The 20141-nt window shown below is 51.8% G+C and overlaps 5 protein-coding genes across 5 annotated transcripts; 3 read left to right on the top strand and 2 right to left on the bottom strand.

The window, feature by feature from the left end:
- Positions 1–1147: 1147 nt before the first annotated feature.
- HD553DRAFT_262704 (uncharacterized protein) lies at positions 1148–1624 on the bottom strand (the record flags this gene model as incomplete). Its single annotated transcript, XM_046177431.1, has 1 exon — positions 1148–1624. A coding segment is annotated over one exon (477 nt), but the record flags the coding sequence as incomplete, so codon positions are not given.
- Positions 1625–3563: 1939 nt separating this feature from the next.
- Positions 3564–4789, top strand: HD553DRAFT_359867 (uncharacterized protein). Its single transcript, XM_046183943.1, has 2 exons — positions 3564–4285; positions 4376–4789. The coding sequence occupies exons 1-2, from the start codon at positions 3879–3881 to the stop codon at positions 4737–4739; spliced, it is 771 nt and encodes a 256-aa protein (XP_046034606.1). The 5' UTR covers positions 3564–3878; the 3' UTR covers positions 4740–4789.
- A 956-nt stretch (positions 4790–5745) lies between these two features.
- HD553DRAFT_316243 (sterol-sensing domain of SREBP cleavage-activation-domain-containing protein) lies at positions 5746–10717 on the top strand. The gene is made up of 3 exons (XM_046180596.1): positions 5746–6218; positions 6383–7411; positions 7500–10717. Exons 1-3 carry the CDS (start codon positions 5907–5909, stop codon positions 10605–10607), a joined length of 4449 nt encoding a protein of 1482 aa, XP_046034605.1. The 5' UTR covers positions 5746–5906; the 3' UTR covers positions 10608–10717.
- An 847-nt stretch (positions 10718–11564) lies between these two features.
- Positions 11565–13952, top strand: HD553DRAFT_325708 (uncharacterized protein; the record flags this gene model as incomplete). The annotated part of the gene is made up of 8 exons (XM_046181638.1): positions 11565–11928; positions 11962–12495; positions 12539–12571; positions 12698–12957; positions 13076–13106; positions 13169–13297; positions 13412–13533; positions 13863–13952. 8 exons carry the CDS (start codon positions 11565–11567, stop codon positions 13950–13952), a joined length of 1563 nt encoding a protein of 520 aa, XP_046034604.1.
- Positions 13953–14577: 625 nt separating this feature from the next.
- HD553DRAFT_325707 (uncharacterized protein) lies at positions 14578–17743 on the bottom strand (the record flags this gene model as incomplete). The annotated part of the gene is made up of 6 exons (XM_046181637.1): positions 14578–14849; positions 14986–15205; positions 15255–15311; positions 15527–15565; positions 15665–15765; positions 16795–17743. The coding sequence occupies 6 exons, from the start codon at positions 17741–17743 to the stop codon at positions 14578–14580; spliced, it is 1638 nt and encodes a 545-aa protein (XP_046034603.1).
- Between the last annotated feature and the right edge of the window lie 2398 nt (positions 17744–20141).

Genomic DNA, 20141 nt, shown 5'->3' with positions numbered 1-20141 from the left:
CCTTCTGCGAATGGTTGTACAACTTCCCATACGTGGGAGTTGTTCCAGGCTTCAGCTCGATCGCATGATCGATCGAGCGCTTCGGAGGCAGCGAATCTGCCTTCGTCTTGGAGAACGCTCCGAGGTACTCATGGTACTTCTTCGGCACAACGTCCCGCAACTTCTCCATGTACTCGGGAGGATCGAGTTCGTTTTGAATCGAGTCGGTGGGCTTGACGTCCCAGTCCCACAGGTCCGGCCTGCGGGCCCGCTCCTCATCCTCCCTCGTCATCTGCATTTGAGCCACCACGAGATTCTCCGTGATCGGCTCCTTCATTCTCGACAGCAGATCGATATTCCGCGTCTCTATCTCCACCTCGTCGGGGGAGCATACTACCTCTACCTTCTTGACGCATCCTTTCTTCAAACAGTCGTCCGCGAAGGTGACTGTATTTGTATCCCACTGGATGTGTGGGCTATGGTGTCGTAACCATGTAATCCCGAGGACCGCCGCGTACCCACACAAATCCGTCAAGAAGAACTCCGCCTTCTCTTGGTGCAATCCTGTCCGCACAATAGCATGTGCCTTCTGGGTGATCTGACCACCCACTATCTCTCTTCCGTCAATGACCGTGACGGTCCTAGGGTTCTCTAGGTCTATCACATCAAAGTTATGGATCCTCGCGAACGTCCGATCCATGAACATACCCGTGGCCCCCGAATCTACCATCATCACTGCCTGCACAGGAATCCCCTGCGGGTAGAACACTCCTACCAGAGTGAGGTGGCTCTCCGGACCACTAGGGTTACCGCTAGCACCAATGTGCAGCGGGATCCCATCACTACCCCCTTTCACGTTCCCAGCCGGGGTCCTTTGGTCATCCGTTATTCTATAAGGCCTGGCAGCCGACCTGCCGGGTCTTGGGGTAATAAGGTCGCGGGACTGGGGAAAGGTAACGGTAGGCATAGCGATGTAATAACGGATGTCTAACTACTACAAGGTACTAGTTAGACGTCTACGAGAACATCTCCTAAAAGGTCTCCGAGAGGGTCTCCGAGAGGGTCTCCGAACGAGACCCCGAGGCGACGCGCACCGTAGGTCGCGCGTCACGTGACGCCTATAATAGTGATCCATGTAGACGAAGCCTTGCCGAGCACCTTGAAGCCGATTGACAGGGGACTTATGGATTCCTACATTGTCCTCGAGCAGGCGAGCACCTCCATAACCCCTCCAACGGTTGTTGACCCGGTTCCAGGCAGCTTTGAGTGGTCCCATAGTGATTTGATCGCGGTAGATGACCGCGGTCACCCCCTTCTTCTTCCCCGCGCTCTCACTGGTGTCAAACAAGACCAGTTCTGTCCGCCCCCCATGCCAGACACCCGCAAAGAGCATCAGTCCACCAATCTGACCCTTCATCTTTGCCCTCATACACTCCTCCAAGTATGCCTCCCCCTCTCCCCGGGTCACCCAGACCACCCCATTCCCGTCAACCTTCACCATTGCTTCGTCCACAAAGATCGTCCTCCTCCAATCACTGACTGTATCCTCCCGATGAGAGATAGCATACTCTAGACGTAGCTTACGTGCCCGTCGATTAAGGAAGGGTTTGGATATAGCTTTCCTCCGCTGGAGACCCAGTCGGTCCCTAACAACCTTCTTAATAGTGGTGCGGCCCAGGTGAATGTCCGCGAGCCGGAGTATGACAATCAGCTGTTGCCATGTAGCTGACCGGTGCTGCTTGGCAATCCGCTTAATGCGGGAGAGGACTCGAGGATTGTTGAAAGGGGAATGTCCTTGCCGCTTTGGGGAGCTGGTAGTGCCAGTTTGTTGGTATTTTTTGACATTGCGGCCAACAGTAGAGATTGAGCACCCAAAATGAGCTGCTACAGCCCTGTACGAAGCGTTTTTGGCCATCCCAACCATTTGAGCTCTTTCCTCATTGGTATATTGGCGGCCTGGCATAGTGCAATGAACAAAGAATATGAATCATGGATCTCAGATGTCTAGGTGGTAAGGTTGTATAATTATGTAGTATGGAACCTTTCGAGTCCAGTCAAAAAGTCATGGTGAAGATGGCTGAAAGCGACGCGTCAGCGTCCCACGCGCGCGCAACCCCCACTGTAGCGGAGGAAAGGAAACTCCTTTGCGCAGCCTCGAGTACTTGTCTTTGTCGATTTCCAAGGGCTGCCTCAGAACGAGAGCTGAAGGGTGTTCCTAGCATGAATAGCTTGTACCTCACAGTCCTGATGTAACACGGTAGCATACAATAATAGAGAGAAGGATCAGAGAAGTTTGGCTTTTGAAAAATCTACGACTAACAAGGTCGAAACGATTCGGGTTGCCCCGCGACCAAATGATCAAGTCGAGGCGGAAAGCAGCGTCAGGGTTGAACTAGCCTAACCCTATCCGTGTTCAATATTTTACCCCCTCTCTACCTCTGTTCGGAGAGTTCCGCTATCACCCGGTCGGTCCAAGCTCTGCGCTTAGCTAGCAGTACTCATTGACCTCTGTGATTGTTTTGCCAATCAAGGTCGAAAGAGGCTCTGGACGACTTCAGAAAGCGGATTCACGCTGAGTCCGATGTTGCTATCAATACAGAGGGGGAGGGGGAGGGGGAGGGGGAGGGGGACTCCGGAAGGCGGAAGCGTACGGAAACATTGATAATTGAGAAAGCGGCAGAACTCCTGGCCATCATGAAGGTACCCACAACGGTTTGCAATGCTCGTGATTGGATCACAAAGAAGGTCAAGGGCAAGATTAGCACTATTGTCAGGGTTCTGATTGCCTCTAAAGCCTCTGACAAGACAGTCAAAGCGCCTACTATCACCTCCAATACCTTGAGCGTTTCCGGCCAGGACCTCTACGCTCTCATTGAGCCTCCTCACACCACCTCGAGTCATATGTCATCACCGTCCACTTACGCATGCCATTTGCTCTCTTCTTGATTATTCGGGAGGCCGGAGAGAATTTTGACGGGCTTCCGATGATCCGGCTAAATCCGGCAAATATAGCGCTGCCCATGCCGGTGATTTGCCCAGCCAGACAGTCCCTTTGTTCTGGGTGAAACATAATCCCCAGAAGCACTGAGTAGAAGCTGCATTCAAATATGGACCTAGCGATTTTTAAGGAGTCTCTGTTGGGGGCAGTGACCAAAGAGGCATAAAAACCGGAGCAATGGAAGCTCGACAGTGATGGAACCTATAGGATCGGAACTCCCGCTTCCATGTTTTCCTGTCTCGATCCACCATCTTGGGATAGGCTGCCGAGTTCGATGGTACTCAGCTGCTATCACAACCCGAAACGGACATCAACGTCTCGGTCTCCGTGGACGTCCTCATTCTTGCCTACGATCGTCTCAAACCGGTACGTTACAGAAGCTACTTCTCTTACGATCGCTTCAGCATTACGTTTGTGAAGACATCGACAGACCCTGTTTTCGCTGCCGTCGATGGATTCAGAGGACGAAAGACAGATAACATTCACCGGCGCAAGAACAGGGGCCAGCGTATCACAAATCAGAAACTCAGGAAGCATACACAACTTCACAGATCTCTGGGTCAGAACAGACCAAACCTTGTGTTATCTCCGATCATCGGCCTTTCGATCTTCGTTCTATCTCTTGTTGTACGAGTCTGAGGCTTCCGACGATCATTCGAAGATCGCGCTAGAAGGGAAACGCCACAACCTTAAATACGGTGGATCATGGAACATGGAAGGATGATGAGGCTGGTGATACAAGATCGTCGATCCACCGATCTTCCATGGCCATTGTCAACAAACACCAAATAGTCCGAAGAATCCTCCCGACAACACCGTCAAGGTTAGAGCTCTAGCTTATATAGGTCAGACATCCTATCTTCGCGGTTGCGAGATTCTTCGTGCGCATCTTGAAAGTATAATGGATATCACCATCACGATCATCATGCCTACGAAAGCCCTTCAAAAGCTAGGCCGGCTCCCCGCTCCTGGTCCCAAGATTAAGAAGGATCCTAAATCGAAATCAAAACCGAAACTCAGGATCACAGCCAGTAGTCGGATTACTCGTCAAACTAGTCTCTCTCGAACCAACCTTCCTCCTCCTCCGGAAGCGCCACCGCGAATTCAAGAAAAGAAGGGACGGGCAAGAACGGCGAGTTCGCCGCTTACTTCTCCTGCTCCTTCTTGCTCTGATAGTCCGAGATCGGATGACATCGTAGAGTCGAGGGTGGCAGGTTCGGAAGTCGCAGAGTTGATCGCTAGGTGCGAGCGGGAACAAACCGAGATCGACAGGTTGTTAATCGAAATCGAGTCGCAATGTTCCGACGAGTGAGTTGCGATCGAATCTCAGCACCGTAGCCCCAGCCTCCCAGCCTCCCAAATTCTGATGAACCGCATTATCGACGATTGTGACGATAGTCCTGAGACCTGGCCGGAATCACCATCGACCGCTACTCCGGACTACCTCTATACGGTCCTCCTCGCCAAACCCATAGAGCTGGATGCGTACTACTACTATGCTTCCTCCTCGCCTAGCGCCTCGAATCCTATTTCGACCGAGGATATCAATGATCAGATGCACAACGCCACCGCAATTCCCGCTTCGCCTATGAGTGCTTCTCTGGTGACTTTCGACCAGGATCAAATTCCGCAATCGCAAGCCATTATGGGGCGAGATGCGCAGAAGTACAGGCAGGCTATAGCTTGTTGGTTCCCCACTGGTACTAGCTGGGCGGAACCTGAGCTCGAGCTCAGAGCTGGGTACTGGGTTGAGGGTCGATAATGGTCGATACGTGAGGCGAAAAAAAAAAACGCGTCCACCCTTACAAGCGCATACCACAGTAAGAGGATGAAACGGCAACGATAGCGACGACAAGAAAAAGGGAGACTCCTTGGGGCCATTGGCTATACATGCTATACAACACAGTTTCTGGGCACGATACAATGGGGAAGGATTAAGAGAAACAGTACAGGATCGGAAATAATGAAAGGAGGGCGGCTATAGAAGGGGTGTCACGGTCTCAAGTGGAAGGCGCAATATCAGGGGACAGGGGGTTTTGGCGGTTTTGGCAGTGTTTGAAGTGGCGTGTACGACGATATAAACAAGAACATATGTAGCAGAAATCACTTAGAAGTAGAATTGTATCTGAAAATGAAGTGTATCACAATCTCGAGACCGGGAAAAAATTATCATCAACTGTCTTCGCAACTGCGATACAAGGATGTCGGATATCGTCTCCCGCAAGAGCATGCCCAAGACGGGCGAACTTTATCGTAAGCTCCTCGTGCCTCCCTCTTTCATTCGAGGGGACCCAATTTGATCTCGCTTGCTATTGTATGTGTTGGCAGCCGACCTGGATGTACCTACACAGTACCTCGATACTCAAACATCACATACGCCGCCGTCAGACGAGGCTGTCGATGCCGGTGAGGTTGTCGTGGACGAGCGACATGCGAGCGATGACGGGAAGGTCGCGCGAGACCACAATCCGACCTCGCAGCAGCAGGTCGAAATCGCCGAACATCGACATCAACGTCGACGCCAGTCATTTCCACGCCAGCAGACAGAGCCGAAGAACAGTCCTGGGGTGTGTGGTTGCGAGGGTTGGGGAGGTCTTTGTCGTTGTGACCATGCATGATTCATCTGTTTCGCAGTCATTCCCTCCCGGCACGGGCTTAGCTTACTAAGCAGACGTCGGCTGTGGAACGTACGATCATATCCTTGTCAAGCTTGTCGATGCCCATCTTGCATCCCAATTCTTGTATTCTTGACAATTTGACAACTTGGCAATCGACTTCCACTTGACTATGGCAACAAGATGTATTCCCACGCAATCTCACTCCAGATAGCCGCCCGTTGATCTTATCCTGATACTGGCGATCTCCAGGTTCGGAAACCACATCGACCTACCCGGCACCGTACGGTGAACCGTAAAACAGGTGCTCGGCCATGTCACACCACCCTACCAGGCCATCCAGACGACATCGCTTACCATCTTACGAACGGCTGACTCCTAGTAACACTAACACCGGTCTCAATAACGAGGGTCACAAACATGCCTCGAGTTCGACGTTGGGATCGGGCTTGTCCGTACCGGCTACTAGTACCTCGAAGACGAAAGCACGATCAGGCTCGGGGTCGGCTCTCAAACCGAAAATGACTCCAAATTCGAGTTCGAATAAGAAGAGGGAGGCTAGGTTTGCCAAGACGTGGTTGGTAGAGGGTTTCAAGGCGTTCGGGCGGCATATCGCGAGGAACCAGGTAAGTCAAGCTGTTCTTTCTAGTCTTTCAGCTCTGTTTCCCGCTCTCGTTCGTTCCTTCTCGTATCATACGGCATATGCATACTTCCCCATCCTGGTGTGATGAATATCATAATCGGTCTAAGATCGGCTTGAGCTGACGTTCCTCCTGTGCATGCTCGCTAGATCCGGGTCCTGTTGATAGACAGCTTTGTCATGACGACCCTCTTCTACCCAGCACTCGCTTTGCAACTACAACGATCCGCTCGATCGAGGTCTTCCTCTTCCTCTTCTACTTCTACAACATCTTCTCGTCCATCCTCATCCTCATCGTCAGCACCAATACCACCAAGACCTCCACATTCACATCTATCGAGGAAATCTCATTCGCACGAAGATCCCCTATCCCTCCTCTCTACCCCGCTGCTGGACAGTTTCTTCCCATACCCGGAACCTGCTTTCGAATTCGGAGAGTTCCCGAGATTCTTTTGGGAGCTGGAGGGCGATTCTGGAACGGGATCATCGTCGTCATCGTCGTCAATATCAGAGAGGATCGGGTCGGGCGGGGCGAGTGGGATCGTCAAGGAAGACACTTGGGGTGCGGACTCGAATTCGACCTGGATCGTCGAAGATGTTTCAAACGACAAGTCAGGCGGATCCGGAACCGTACATTCCGACATCGGCTCGAGTATCGGTGATTCGGGCTCGAGGACCACTACGAGGATCATCGCTGCTCCGATCGTATGGACCGACGTACAGACCGTCTTGACGACATCTCGGTCGTTCGGGGGGAGTCCATTGGATTCGTTAGATGACGACGGAAAAGGAGGAACAAGAAGAGGAGATGGGGGAAGGAAATCAGCTGGGTCAAGTGCGGTAGACGAACGGCTAGCACAGGTCGTAGACGAGCTCGGACGTCGGCCTGGCGTGAGGTCTGTCACATGCTTCGACCCGGTCACTGGACAGAAGACTCGATCTGGTGCTTGTCTATCGCGCGTCGATGGCCGGGATGAAAGTACAGCCTCTGGAGTCGCTTATCTCAAGATCGAGCAGGAGCAGGTCGCCCGGTCCGGGTCCACGGCACGCTCGATCGAGGATGTCTGGCAAGATGTCAACCGCGAGATAGAAAAAGGGAGTGAGAGCAAGGTTGGAACGATAATTGAGTCGAGTAGGCTAGGGCAGGTCGAGGGTAAAACTCGATCGGTCTCTGTGAGAGTGAGTCGAGATTCCAGGGCTTGCGTTGAGCCGTGAACCGCTATCCAAGCTGGAACTGTTCTCTCATCTGGATTGGGTCTTCTTATAGCCCCGGTCTGCTTACAATTCGGTTTCGATGCCGAGTTCGCCCTCGCAACACCCAAATCCAAAAGAGATCCCCTCGCCTATCATCGTCCTCTACGTCGTCCTCGTCACATACCTCCTAGTGCTCCTTTCCCGGGCCACCAATGTGCATTCTCGGTTCGGTCTCGCCTTTACCGGCGTTGTCGAGCTCGCTTGCTCATCCATCATGTCGTTCAGCGTGATGGCTCTCCTCGGATTCGGTGACGGGAAAAAGGGGTTCAAGGAGGGCGAGGCGATCGTGCCGTACTACATCCTGCCATTCGTCATTCTCATCGTCGGCGTGGAGAACATGTCGGCCATCGTCAAGGCGGTGTACAGCGTGCCCGTCTCGTACTCGGTCCCGGACAGGGTCGGCCTGGGACTGGCTAAAGTCGGGCCCAGCTTGCTATTCACATCGTTGTCCGACATTGCCATCCTCAGCGTCATCGGCTTTTTTGTCAAGCTCGGGCCCGTCAGGGATTTCTGCCTGTTTGCCAGCATCCTCATCGTCGTCCATTTCTGGATGTTGATCACGTTCTTCCTTACGGTCCTCTCCATCGACTGCCAGCGGTTGGAGTTGGACGACCTGTTAAGGCAAGTTTCGGAAATACCTATCCGGAAGGATCTCATGGGGGACAGCCGGCAAACAAGGAACAGCGGCCAATTAGCAGACAAGAGCGGCCGTACGAGAAGTGGAAGCCTGACTTCGGATTTCGCCAATTCGACATGGATTGCAGGAGCAAGGAAGGCTTGGAAGGCGAGAACAGCGAGAGGTGGCAGTTTGATCCTGCTTCTGACGCTTCTCACCGGGCTGTACTATGCCAACGAGTCTCGGGATGCTCGCCAGACACTGATATCACTCGGAAGACGCGGCGGTGTCCTCGGACATGCCACACCTACCCTGCTCGCTGCTAGTAACGGCTCGGCCGCTTCGTCCAGGGTCTGGCAAGCCATTCGACACGATCTAACAGATCAAGCTGTCATCCTTATCCTCCCCGTTACCCGCATCCTGTTACCTTCGCCCGGTCATGCGATAACTCCACAGGACCTCGTCGACTCGCTTCCCTTGATATCTCGACCCGTCTTGCCCCGGCTTAAACCGGTGTTCTACTTCTTCAAGATCATACTCCTCCCTCAATGCTTGACTGCTTTTATCGTCTGGTTGATCTTGCTCTACCTGCTCAAGGATGCCGAGCTATTGGACGCCCAGCGAAACAAGAAGTACGCAGGAGAGGTCGTCGATGAGCTGAGCTCTGAGGAAGATCATCAAGTAGCCAAGCCGGAAGTCAACCGTTCAATCCGCTTTGCTCGTCAGATGACATCGCAGGTTGTCCTATCGTGCGAGAGTGATGTCCGCGATGTTGTAATCGCCACTCAGAGGAACGTGGGTCTGGCGATCTCGATCACGGGTCAAGTCATATTGTTCAGGCCGATGGGTGATCCAATAGGCAAGGACCCGTTGTTGACAACCATGATTTCAAACGGGGTCGTCGTCGCTGCGATCACTCAGGACGGCAAGTACGCTTGTGTCACCAGTCAATCCGGCCGGCTCCGGTTCTTTGACATCTCGGCCTTGGACAAACCTCGCTCGATTGGGGACGCAAGTCTTCCTGACAGCACGAACGCGACCCCGGTGGCCATGCGCTTGACCCATCTCAGTAACATGGAAGCAACGGGATGGTCCAGCCATCTTACAACAGAGCTGGCCGCTACTGTAGCCTTCTCAGACGGATCGGTCTGGATCTTCAGCTCAGACCGATCTTTCCAGGCCCTCAGAGTCGTCATGTCTGCCGATACTGTGAAAGTAATCCGATTCATGTCAGATGGAGATTCTGGTCAATCTCGTCTTGTCATCAGCAGCGATACGGAGACAACGGTCTGGCAAGCCGCCGGATCCGATATTCGAGACCCATGGACCGAGATCTTCAAGCACAAGCACGCACTATCGGGCTTGACCACCACAGCGATCACAGCGTTTAGTATCCTGGACACGGAACACGTTGCAATCGGCAATGTCAAAGGCTTCTTATCAATATGGTCTCTCGAGACGCTATCTTGCTGCTGGAGTGGGCCGATGTTTGGTACCGGCGGCGGTCTACCGATCGATCGCCTAGAGTGCGTCGTAATACCTGTCGAGCTGTGCACACATTGCAGCCGTACCAAATCGCAGACCTGCATGATTATCGGCTCGACTACTGCTTCGGTCACTGATATCGAATTTCAAGCGAAACATGAAAACCAAGACCCTTGTTCTTGCGCAACGTCAACGCGGAATACCCCCGGGATCCGCCCCGTCGACAAATTGCTCTCTATCCCTATCAAGCGAACTCCACGCAGAGCTTCTCGGACTTACCAGGCGCCTTCGCCAGTCAACATTCCCGACCGCCGCTCACCCTCGCCTAGTCCCTCTCAAACCCGCTTGCATACGAATCAGGCGTATACAGACTCGCCGCCCAAATCCGAGGTGACCAATCTCGACTCTGACATCGAGGACATGGAACGCGCCTCTCATGAATCGCTCGATCGCCTAGTGAACGATTCGACCCTCCGATGGACTAGGACGCGGTCCAATGAAAGGGCGATGCATAGGGGGAGCTTTGCCTTGCTCGCGGACCCTGGTATACTGGTCATCACTCGAAAGCAAGCTGCCAACGCGAACGAGAGCCTGGACGCTCAATGGCAGACCGTCGTCGTAGACCTCCTCTCCGCAGATCACCGCGACGAAGCGCTAATCTCGTTCACACCGAGTCTCTCACCCGAACCCAAACCGCTGGCCAAAGATCCTACCAATAGAAACATGTCATTGAGCGCCATGCGAGCAATGCGACTAGCTTCGCTCAACAAGTCAGCTTCAACACAGAGGTCTCCCGGCGTGAGACATCCCCTGCTTGCCTTTTCCCGCGCCAAGTCGGTGCGCGTCCCAAGGAATGATCTCTGCCTGATCGTGACCGGAAATATCGTACATTCACGTACAGTGCCGACCAGCTCGCCAATCTCTGCACCCCCTACCATCATCGAGGAACCGCCTCGCAAATTGTCAGCATTTCACACTGCGCCATTGGCACCACCAACATTGGTAACGCCGCGCCGATAACCAACAACAGAAACGTAACTCGCCTCATTCTTGAGAACTTGCATAGATGGTCGCATTGTCCGAAGTTGTATAGCAAGCGGAATATTGAAATGTATATGCATCACATCGGCTGACCTATGGGCTCCAAACGTGTTGATATCGGTAGTAAATGGCTTCGATAATCCTTGACAAGCTTTTGAGCTATCCGGGTCCGTTTGTCGGATCGAAGGCTGACACTGCGACTATACTCAGCGCCCGAGTGGGATGCTAACCAGTCGATACCCCAGCAGCTAGTAGCTAGTTGGAGACCGCCAAGAAAACCCATACTTCAGCATCGATGTCGTAGGCGAATTGAGCGGATTCTTGATCACAGTATAAGGTAAACTTCCGGCCCGTCCGTCCAACGCAAAGCGACCAGGCGAGCAATCGTATCTATCGACGTAGATGTGAGGTGCCATACCGTATAGAGACTGACAGTAGTAGGGATGCCAAATATACGGTCCATCGTCACCAGCTGCTTTGGTCAAGCGGCCTTTGCCGCGCGCGCGAGGCGTAGAATGCGTTTCATGTGGTAACCCTCTCACATGAGGACCGCCGCCGGTGCCGATGCCCGACACACAACGTCAAACAACATGATTCGCATTACATCGGACTGCTGGTGCTTCGCTTGTCTCCAACTCAAGACATTTTTTGATGACCGTGACCGGCATATCCGCTGCCTTGGTAGTCTTGCCATGTGACCAGACACGACCACCCTACAAGAGGGACGGGGGCGTTTGAAATGGATGAAAGGAATGTCACATTGATGAAGTTATCGGCTTCTTCGTGTAGTGAACATCTTATAAATGCAGTGGATCGAGTGATTTCAAAGATCGACTGGGGGAAAGAGATCGAAAATTAAGCGGATTGAGTGTTCAGCTACCTGGTTCCCTTATATCAAACATACAACTTCAGCACAAGTACTGTACAGTGATCAATATGGATGAACTATCTTTGAGCGATCCTAACAACCCAATATGGTCGAAACTGGATCAGATCCTTGCAATGGACAATTCAACCACATCCTTCACCGTTGATGAGCAAGATGATGGCGACAGCAGAGCCCCTGATCCAAGCCTTGAAATGGGGAAGAACCCATCTGCAAGTCTTGATATGACCTGTCTCGGAGGCGTTCCAACCTCTTCTGCTGTCGCTCAGGAACAGCAACAACCACCTGTTACGTCTGAAGATTCAGCTTATAATGATTCAACGGCACCGGGGCCCTCCGAAGTTCAGCTTCGCAACGATCAAGCAAATACTGGTTCTTACAATCCTCCTCTGATCTGGGTGACTAGCGGTACTTGTGAGTCTCACCAAGTCACGGATCTTTTACCAGTTAGAATGACTCTTAGCTTCTCAGCCGAAACACAACCGGAGCAGCGCGGTAGCCCCTTGTCTATGAATCCAAGTAGCAGTGTACCTCCTCTGGTGGGTAGTGCATCCTTTAAAGACAAAAAAGTGTTTGGCACTGATCTGCTACATTGGATCGAAAATACTAACAAGGATGAGGCAGGAAGGCTTGAAAAACTCTTCAATCGAATGGACATATCCGGAAAACATTTGCTCAGTACGCATGTGGACGCTGGCGGTTCTCGACTCGAATTCCTCCAATTCATCGAGAAGACTTTGGAAGGCCAGGATGTTACACCTTTACTCTGGGGCGGATTTCGGACCCCTATATCGTGTGTGCTCTGCATCGGCCATCCAAAATTCATTATTGATCGCCCGTGCCCAAAGGCAGCGATTGTGGTTCGGACAAAGGGTTTGCTAACAGAAAGGTGTTTCACCTGCACTGAACGGAACAGGAACGCAGAGAACCATCTCAAACGGAAGGCTCGCAAAGCTGAGAAAAAGAACTCTAGCGAATCAAGTACGTGACCGGAGTGATGGACCTTGGTGTTTGCTGTTTGTAGCCGCATGTCAAGAGGAACTTTGTATTTCGTATGGTCAGATATATTGCAAGTACTGATTGAGTCATGGCCGGTGGAAGGTCTCAACTCGTAGCCAGATGGTCCTCATCGACAAAGTTAGCATGCTGTTCTCCGCCAACAGCATGGTTTATATCAACACAGCATCCCACAATGTCGACAACATCAAGCAGGGAAAGCGAGTTACCATGAGGTCAAGCTTATATATTCGACACTGGATTGCAACTTCAAGATTGGGGGCGCTCTTGACTGTATTATCATCAAAATGCAACATCCATTCGATCGGAACTTGCTGGAGTCATTGGTCTCGCCACGTTCCTCGCGTCCAATGGGGCTTGCTAAGGGACAATATCGGTTGGGCAATTGGGCACATGCATGACATGGCATCACCTAACGGCATGGCTGTGAGAGCGCCATGCTACATAGTGAGAGAGGGTCTGACGATATGAAAGGAAAGTCAAAATGGCGTGCTTGTCTTGTTATTCAAACGCAGCAAACTGTATATATAGCGATCTATTATAGAAAAAGGAGAGTTATAAGATTGTTTTGATCTGTAAGTTAGGTTACGAGCTCGTTCTCGACCACCTTCTCAAGAAACCCGTCAGCTATTGATAGTCGACAAGATGGATAGATACACTCACTCCGAACCCTCCTCGCTGAGTTACCATGATACCGTCTACAGCAATGGTTCTCTCAGCCGCAGCGATAAGTCGAGGGGCGACATCATTGCCACCAGCCCGGCAGGTTCGTTCCATACGCTCTATCCCTCATTGAATCACCATACAATTTTCCTTGGTAGTGGCCATGAGACCGCGGCCGAGGAAGCTTCTCTGCCAATCGCCTCGTGTACAATGACAGACTATGTTTATGACCGGACAGTAGCCGATAACGCGCTGGAAGATCTGGAGTTGGACGCCACATCTATGCAACAACCAAGACAACCACAGAATCCTCCAGTCATCGAGTCAGTCGCGCCTGCAGTAAGTTGCTGGTAAGAGATCGTGTACAGATCTAAATGTTGCGCGTTGACTCGTGACATCCTACCTAAAAGGGCGGCAGAGAAGCATTGCAGGTTTTCATGGGAAAATTCGACGACAGGGGGGTTTCCCTGTTCAAAAGGTGCATGCGAAAAGATCATACACGAGAGCGAGAAGATTCCTTCCTACGTTTAGCACAGCAAGAATGCCAGTCTAGCGATATAGGGAGTTCCTTCCGTTGGTACGATCGTGATGTGTCATGTTCTCCCTGTTTAGGGCCCCGACCTGGACTACAATGTAGATCTGCAAAGGTCGTACTTCGAACCCAAAAGATAATGAAGGGGAGGTGTAACTTCTGCGCTAAAAAGTGGAACGAGTACAACAAGAACCAGAGACGAAGCAAGGAGAAGGCGAAAAGATGAAGTGCAGCCTATACAAACCCTGTAGTTGATCATCGGCCATGTATTGAAGGATTATAATCGGTAGAACTTCGTATGTATGGGCCCCGATCGACTGTAACAGATTGCTAGCAGGTACATTTCGCAACACTTGCTGATGCCTGCGGCTGGATTGGTAAATTCATCGCACGTCTCATTTTGAATCGTTTCACGTATATATGACGCAGAAGCTCTGTGGTTTCGAGCGTATAAAAACTGTAAGAGTTTTCTCTGCCTTTAGCGGCAGTCTTATCTCAAAATAGTAGCTTGCTAGTTGGTCCGAACGGCGCTGCTCCTGTAGTTTTGAGGGATTATACTATATGTCGACCCTAGACGATGTCTCACCATCAAATACGCAGCGGCTTTGCACTAGTCGCGCTTATACCCGCGCGCGCTTGAGATTCTGACGCACGAAACACGAAAGATGAAACTTGATCAAGACCGGGGACTTCCTGTGCAATCTCCCTCGGGCTGCAAATGACGGGACAGGATCATCACAATGACAGTCTTCGAGAACATAGAGGATTTTGATGGCTGCAGCACCGACGGGACCTGATTTGCCTGGAATCCCTGCTTCGGTCACGGTTTGACAGCGTCAGAGGCATCAATCTCAATCCCCGTGCGATCGTTGATTGTTCCGGAGCCACGAGACGATCATCTCTGTATTGGTCGATCCGGAAGAGATGGCAGAGGAAGATAGGCGTCCTCCACTGGTCATATAGGGTGATTGCATGTCCCATTGCACTTGGATCACGTAATCAAAGGCCTCGAGACGGTACATCGGGCAGAGCATAAATATGGCAATGAAAGGAAGGCTAGGAAGGTATTGACTGATTGCTCGACTCATGCTCTGTCCTTGCCGTTCATGGTCAGGGGAATATACTAGTATATATAGTCGAATCATGTCATTAGTAGTCTCGTTATCAGCATTTGCGTCTTGGCATTGTTTGGTGAAACTCCCCACTCTGTCATTATGGGCGAGTTGCCTTGGAGTGAAACGACATCGGCAATACCGTACTGTGTTGACGAATATCTGACCAATGCATTTTGGTACCAAATCGGCACAGACGATGGTACCCTTGGTCCAAGTGATCTAGACTTCGAAGCGTGGTCTGTCCCGCAATCAACAGGGTATCAACAGACTTCCTATCTCGATTGTCCCCAGACCTCAAGTACTGCCGCACAGGGCCGGATGTCGACGCTTCAGCCATCGGATATATATCACGATGGACCGGCAGCTACGTGCATCCAGAATGTATCAGCTCAGGATGCATTGAATTCGCTTACTTCAGAACGCACAACCAATCGTGAGTATTGACATGAGTCGGGAAGTTTGGCGACAACCTGAAAACCCGTTCCTATAGCCGAACAGTCGTCACATCTGCAAGGGGATTCGTCGCCCGCAGAGATGGGTGGCGATTTCGTTTCCAAGGTAAGATGCTTGCTGAACCCGGAATGACTTCACCTTGTTCTGACATACGAATTTGCGAACAAAGGAAGAACAAAAGGATCTGGATTTGTTCCGGAAACGACTTGATCAAACTGGATTGAATATTTACCTTCGACGCATGAGCAGAGGTGTTCCGCATTTCGAGTTCCTACGTGGAGTCAGGAAGGCTTACGCCAACGGGACAATCTATAACTGCAGGGACGGATATGCAGTATCATGCCGGCCTTGCATCAGTTGTCCAACCCACGGGCATTATCTTAGCCATGATGAGAATTGTGACCGAGTTGTGCTTAGAACGAAAGACTCGCAGAGGAACAGGTGTACTGTGTGCTCTAGAAGGTACCGCAACTACATACAGTACTCCAGGAGAGTTCAAAAGCGCAAGAAGATTGTTGGTGCATAGCAAGTCGGTCAGGAAGTCTAAACCCTCGCTTCCGAAACCGGAGACTGAACATCAGTGATCCACGAACACTTTGTAGAGTACGAGCTTAGCCACAATAGATGAGACTTGATCAGATGCCAAATAACAACGCCTTTACATCATACAGCCAAATCGAGTCAATAAGTCGCAAATCGTTCGAGACGAATCGTTCCTAGCTGAGAGCCGGGGTGAAGGACGTTGAAACGTAAATTCCCGATCCAAACCCTTCACCGATTCTCCTTCCCGTCACACTGTTAACCGCATCGCATCAATCACTGCAGTCGCGCATAGGCGAACACATCTGTCTTGCTGCCAGAGACTGATTGGGACGCATCTTGTGGTAATCAGACTGAACGAACTCGTCGAAAAACACCAAATTCTATAACTCTACATTAATTTATATTCGTCTATACAAGCAGAAGAAACAACACGCTCAATTTTCATCTCCCCGACCCGTCTCTACAAGTTCCGATCGGGGGTCTTTCAATACGGGGAATTACAAAACAAATGGTAAAGAACGTCGATAGGGTTATGATCTTGCGTCTCGAAAGAGATCATGCCGTGATTGCAACTCTGACCAGGGATCCAGTGGATTTGGCGGGATGATAATGCCATGCGGAGGGGGTTTTCGGATCTTCTCGTCCGGGGCGTGTGTTTGTCGGATGTAGATGCGCTTCGATAGTTCGATTGTTGTCGTGTCGTATGTGAGGGGGGCGGAGAAAAGAGAAAAGGGGATCTCAGGCATTGTCGTGTATGATGATCGTATAGATACGTGTATGTATATCTGAAGAGGTATCTTTGCGCTTCCTCATGATGTGTTGGCATGAGGCGTCCGCAGGCCAAGCTCGGCGACCCCGTCTACCCCTCCCTCGCCAACTCGCTCTGGGTCAACCCCAGATCAAAAGACATCCTCAACATCTTTTTCGGTACGATCACCTTCTGCCTCCCCTGCCCACCTTTCCCTGCAGCACCGGCACCAGAAGAACCAGCAGCCATCATCCCCGCATGAGGGGTCGAGTACCTCCCTCCGGCTCCTAAGATAGGTCCAGAGCTAGACCCGCCGGAGTGTGATAGGGAAGCCAGGGTTAACGGTCGCAGAGGCGCCGAACGGGGGAACGAAGGTTTAGGTCGGATAAAGCTGGATTTCGAAGTCGAGTTGGAGGACAAGGTCGAGTGGGAAGGGTTGTAATTGATCGTTCTCCCCATAGAACCGGGATAAGTCCTCCCCGCCGATCCCGCTAGCGTTCCCGTCCCCGAGGTAGCAGACGAGATCGAAGTTGATTTGGCCCTAGGTTTCTCGGCCGGATCGACCTCCCCGGCTGAATGGTGCATGTCCACGTCCTCCTTCCCCGTCCTCTCAGCCTGGACGAACGGGCTAGCAAAATCCAACTCGAGAGCATCTTCGACCTCGCTCCCCGAATCCCTCCTCTTCGGCCTGTTACTCGGCTCCCTCTTCAACGGGAACTTGGATCCCGCACCGAGTCCCGATGCAGACTTCCACTCGGACCCAAGCCCAGCCTGGGCCTTCGCCTTGGACTCGTCGTGCTCCACCTCACTCCCCTGCGCCTCGTTCTCGTCGATGCTCTCACAAAAACTGCTCATCATCCCTTGATCCTCATCCCCATCCGCATCCTCCTCTTCTCCTTCTGCTCGACCGCGCTTGACGTCATCACGGTCACCATCCCTATCGAGATCGTCCGAGCAAAAAGAATTGTTCCTCAACGGGCTCGGACGGCGACAAGACCTAGGCGGGGTCGTCGCCGGTGTCGTACTCTTTGTCGTAAAGGTTGAGGGAAAAGGAGAAGGAGAAGCGTTCGAGGTAGAGGTAGAGGTTGAGCTGGAAGCGATGGGTCTTTTGACGCCGAGGTGAGCAGAGGGAGGAAAGAGTGGGTGGTTGGATGTCATGGTCAAAGTGCGGATTCTCTGATTCGCTGTGCCTTCGTGCTGTAGATCAGCTGAGAGGGTGGTTTGAAATATGAAGGTGGTCGCGCGTGATAGAGTTTGAGGATGAGGTGAGGTCGAGTTCAAGAGCCAGGAGGACGGGAAGTTCTTCCTCCTCGTCTAACGTCTTCAACAAGAGAATTCCTCGGCTTATATACTGGGAAAGAAAAAGACGTGCCATGATGTCAGTCAAGTGCAAAGGAACGCTACGATGCGCTCCAAAAAAAAACGACAGAACGGAGCACGCGATCACGGTCCAGATTAAAAGGAGACGGTATCGACGACATGCCATAACAGCGGGTCGTACGTCTTCGCTCTCGCTATCCGCATGACGACTCGTTGCACACAACATGAACTCGGGATGATAGAAAAGAGACGTTCGAGACTCACGTCGTGATGGTGTAAGACTTTGCAGGTCGAAGGGTGGAGCTCACACGAGTTCGACTGCGGGACGAACGCGTTGAGGGAGAGGTTGAGTGCTTGCGGGCGTGATGTGTGTTCGTAAGGGTAGGTTGGTTTTTGTATTCAGGTCGTGAGGAGTGCTGATGTTTGGTTTGGTTTCTCTAGATAGTCATGATGAGGTGGTCGATGGTTGATATGGTTGGTTGTAGGTGGAATGTAAAGGTTGACGAGATGATGTCGAGGTTCGACCGACGACTTCCCCAACTTCGAGGTCTCTTCCCCACGAATTCCCCCAAACAGAATCACAAGGGTATCCACCGGATCCAAATTATCGGATGTATACCAATACTTCCGGTGATGATCGTCCCTCGCGCTCCTGCCGCGGCCCCCGCCCTTACCGGAAATAAATTTCTCGCTCGCCTCGGTTAATCGATGACGTGTGGTTTCCCCCAAGCCCCTCAAGCCACGGATAGGTCGTTTCCCCAAAGGTTTACCCCACACACTCGCAGACCCCGGGTTGCAGGCTGCATGCTCCGAGCTCCGTATCGTGTTTCAGGTTGCAGGTTGCAAAACGAGTGAGAGCGGGCATTCCAAGATATCTGGTAGTAACGATGATGTCTGCGCTGGCTATGCTGGCTCGAAGATCCGTGCAACGTCACTTCTTCTAATCGCTTTTCAGATGGCAGACCCAACGTCGTCTACTACGTGCTGTCCCATGCCAATCCGATCCACCTATCCACCTATCCACCCGGCTCGGTCCGAGACATCCTTTCAGACGTCGTCATCACGTCATCACAAACAAATCCCCAGAGGTCCGAAAAGGTTGTCCAATCCACCGCCCGGATCTACGGAAAGCTAGGTGACCCCAATTATCGGGTGGTCCGGGTTAGTATCTTTCCGCATTCTTTTCCTCTGTTCGGAACCCCTGCACGAGCCCGAGCGTTACGTCACCTACCTTGTCTCGTCAACCAGCCTTGTGCTTAAACACTTTTGTATCTAGCATACAAGCGGAGCATCTGATGGGTCGACCCATGATGATACAATTAGACTGTACTGGGGTGACAGGAGGGTGGTTCATCTTCATCAGGATACACCACATGGTTGCAATAGAGGCCATCTTCCTCATCCTGAACAGTAAAATGCACTTGAGTTGAAGCTGGATCGTGAACGGCGTGTGTGATGCGCCTCCTTATCTTGTGATCTTCAACACAGTATGGAATGCACAGAGTGATAAGGCACCTCCATCACGCAGGTAGGGTAGCAAAAAGTATGGATTCGAAGAGAAAGTCGAATCCGATGAATAGCCAAGAAGTCTCGGACGAGTACAGTTTCGGTGGAAGACGAGATGCATCGCGCTGAGCGTCAAGAACCAAAGATCGCCACGGAAGTTTTGCTGTCACCCCCCGTTGACCGTAGAGCAGATCAACTACGGGTGCTGTATGACATACCACATTCCCCGCCAGATGTTTTATTGCTCATGAATGCTGTTGCTCAATGAGGCCCGACCACGACGTCGATATCGTCTTGAGGAGGGCTTCCGAGTACGGGTATCGTCTAGCCCGATTGATCCTGGCCCACGGCTGCGTTTCAGGATCCAGCAGCTGGTCTAGGGAAGATGTCCCGCATGGCCTGGGACTCCCGTATGGAACGTTTGAAGAGACAAAGCAGCTGCCGCAGATCCGGCGGCGATCACTTCCTTCTGCAACGAGATGACGCCCTGCGAGTGTTAGTTAGCAACAGGGCAGCGAGACCTGACCTCTATGACGAACGAAATGCACTTGATCAGATCCGCCTTTAGCGATTTCTTCCTTGTTTTTTTTTCAAACACCGATCCATCTTCTACACCTGCACCTGTCACAAGTAGTCCCCAAACAACGTCACCGGCTGTGGCAACCGTAGGATCGAGCGCATTTGAATATACCGATACCGAGTCCCTGACGAGAATTTCTGCATGTGATCA

Source organism: Filobasidium floriforme, assembly GCF_021052385.1.
Source record: "Filobasidium floriforme strain CBS 6241 chromosome Unknown HD553scaffold_19, whole genome shotgun sequence".
In the NCBI taxonomy this organism is placed as follows: Eukaryota; Fungi; Basidiomycota; class Tremellomycetes; order Filobasidiales; family Filobasidiaceae; genus Filobasidium; species Filobasidium floriforme.
The sequence above is the reverse complement of the archived record's forward strand: the minus strand, read 5'-3'. Positions and strand labels throughout refer to the sequence as shown.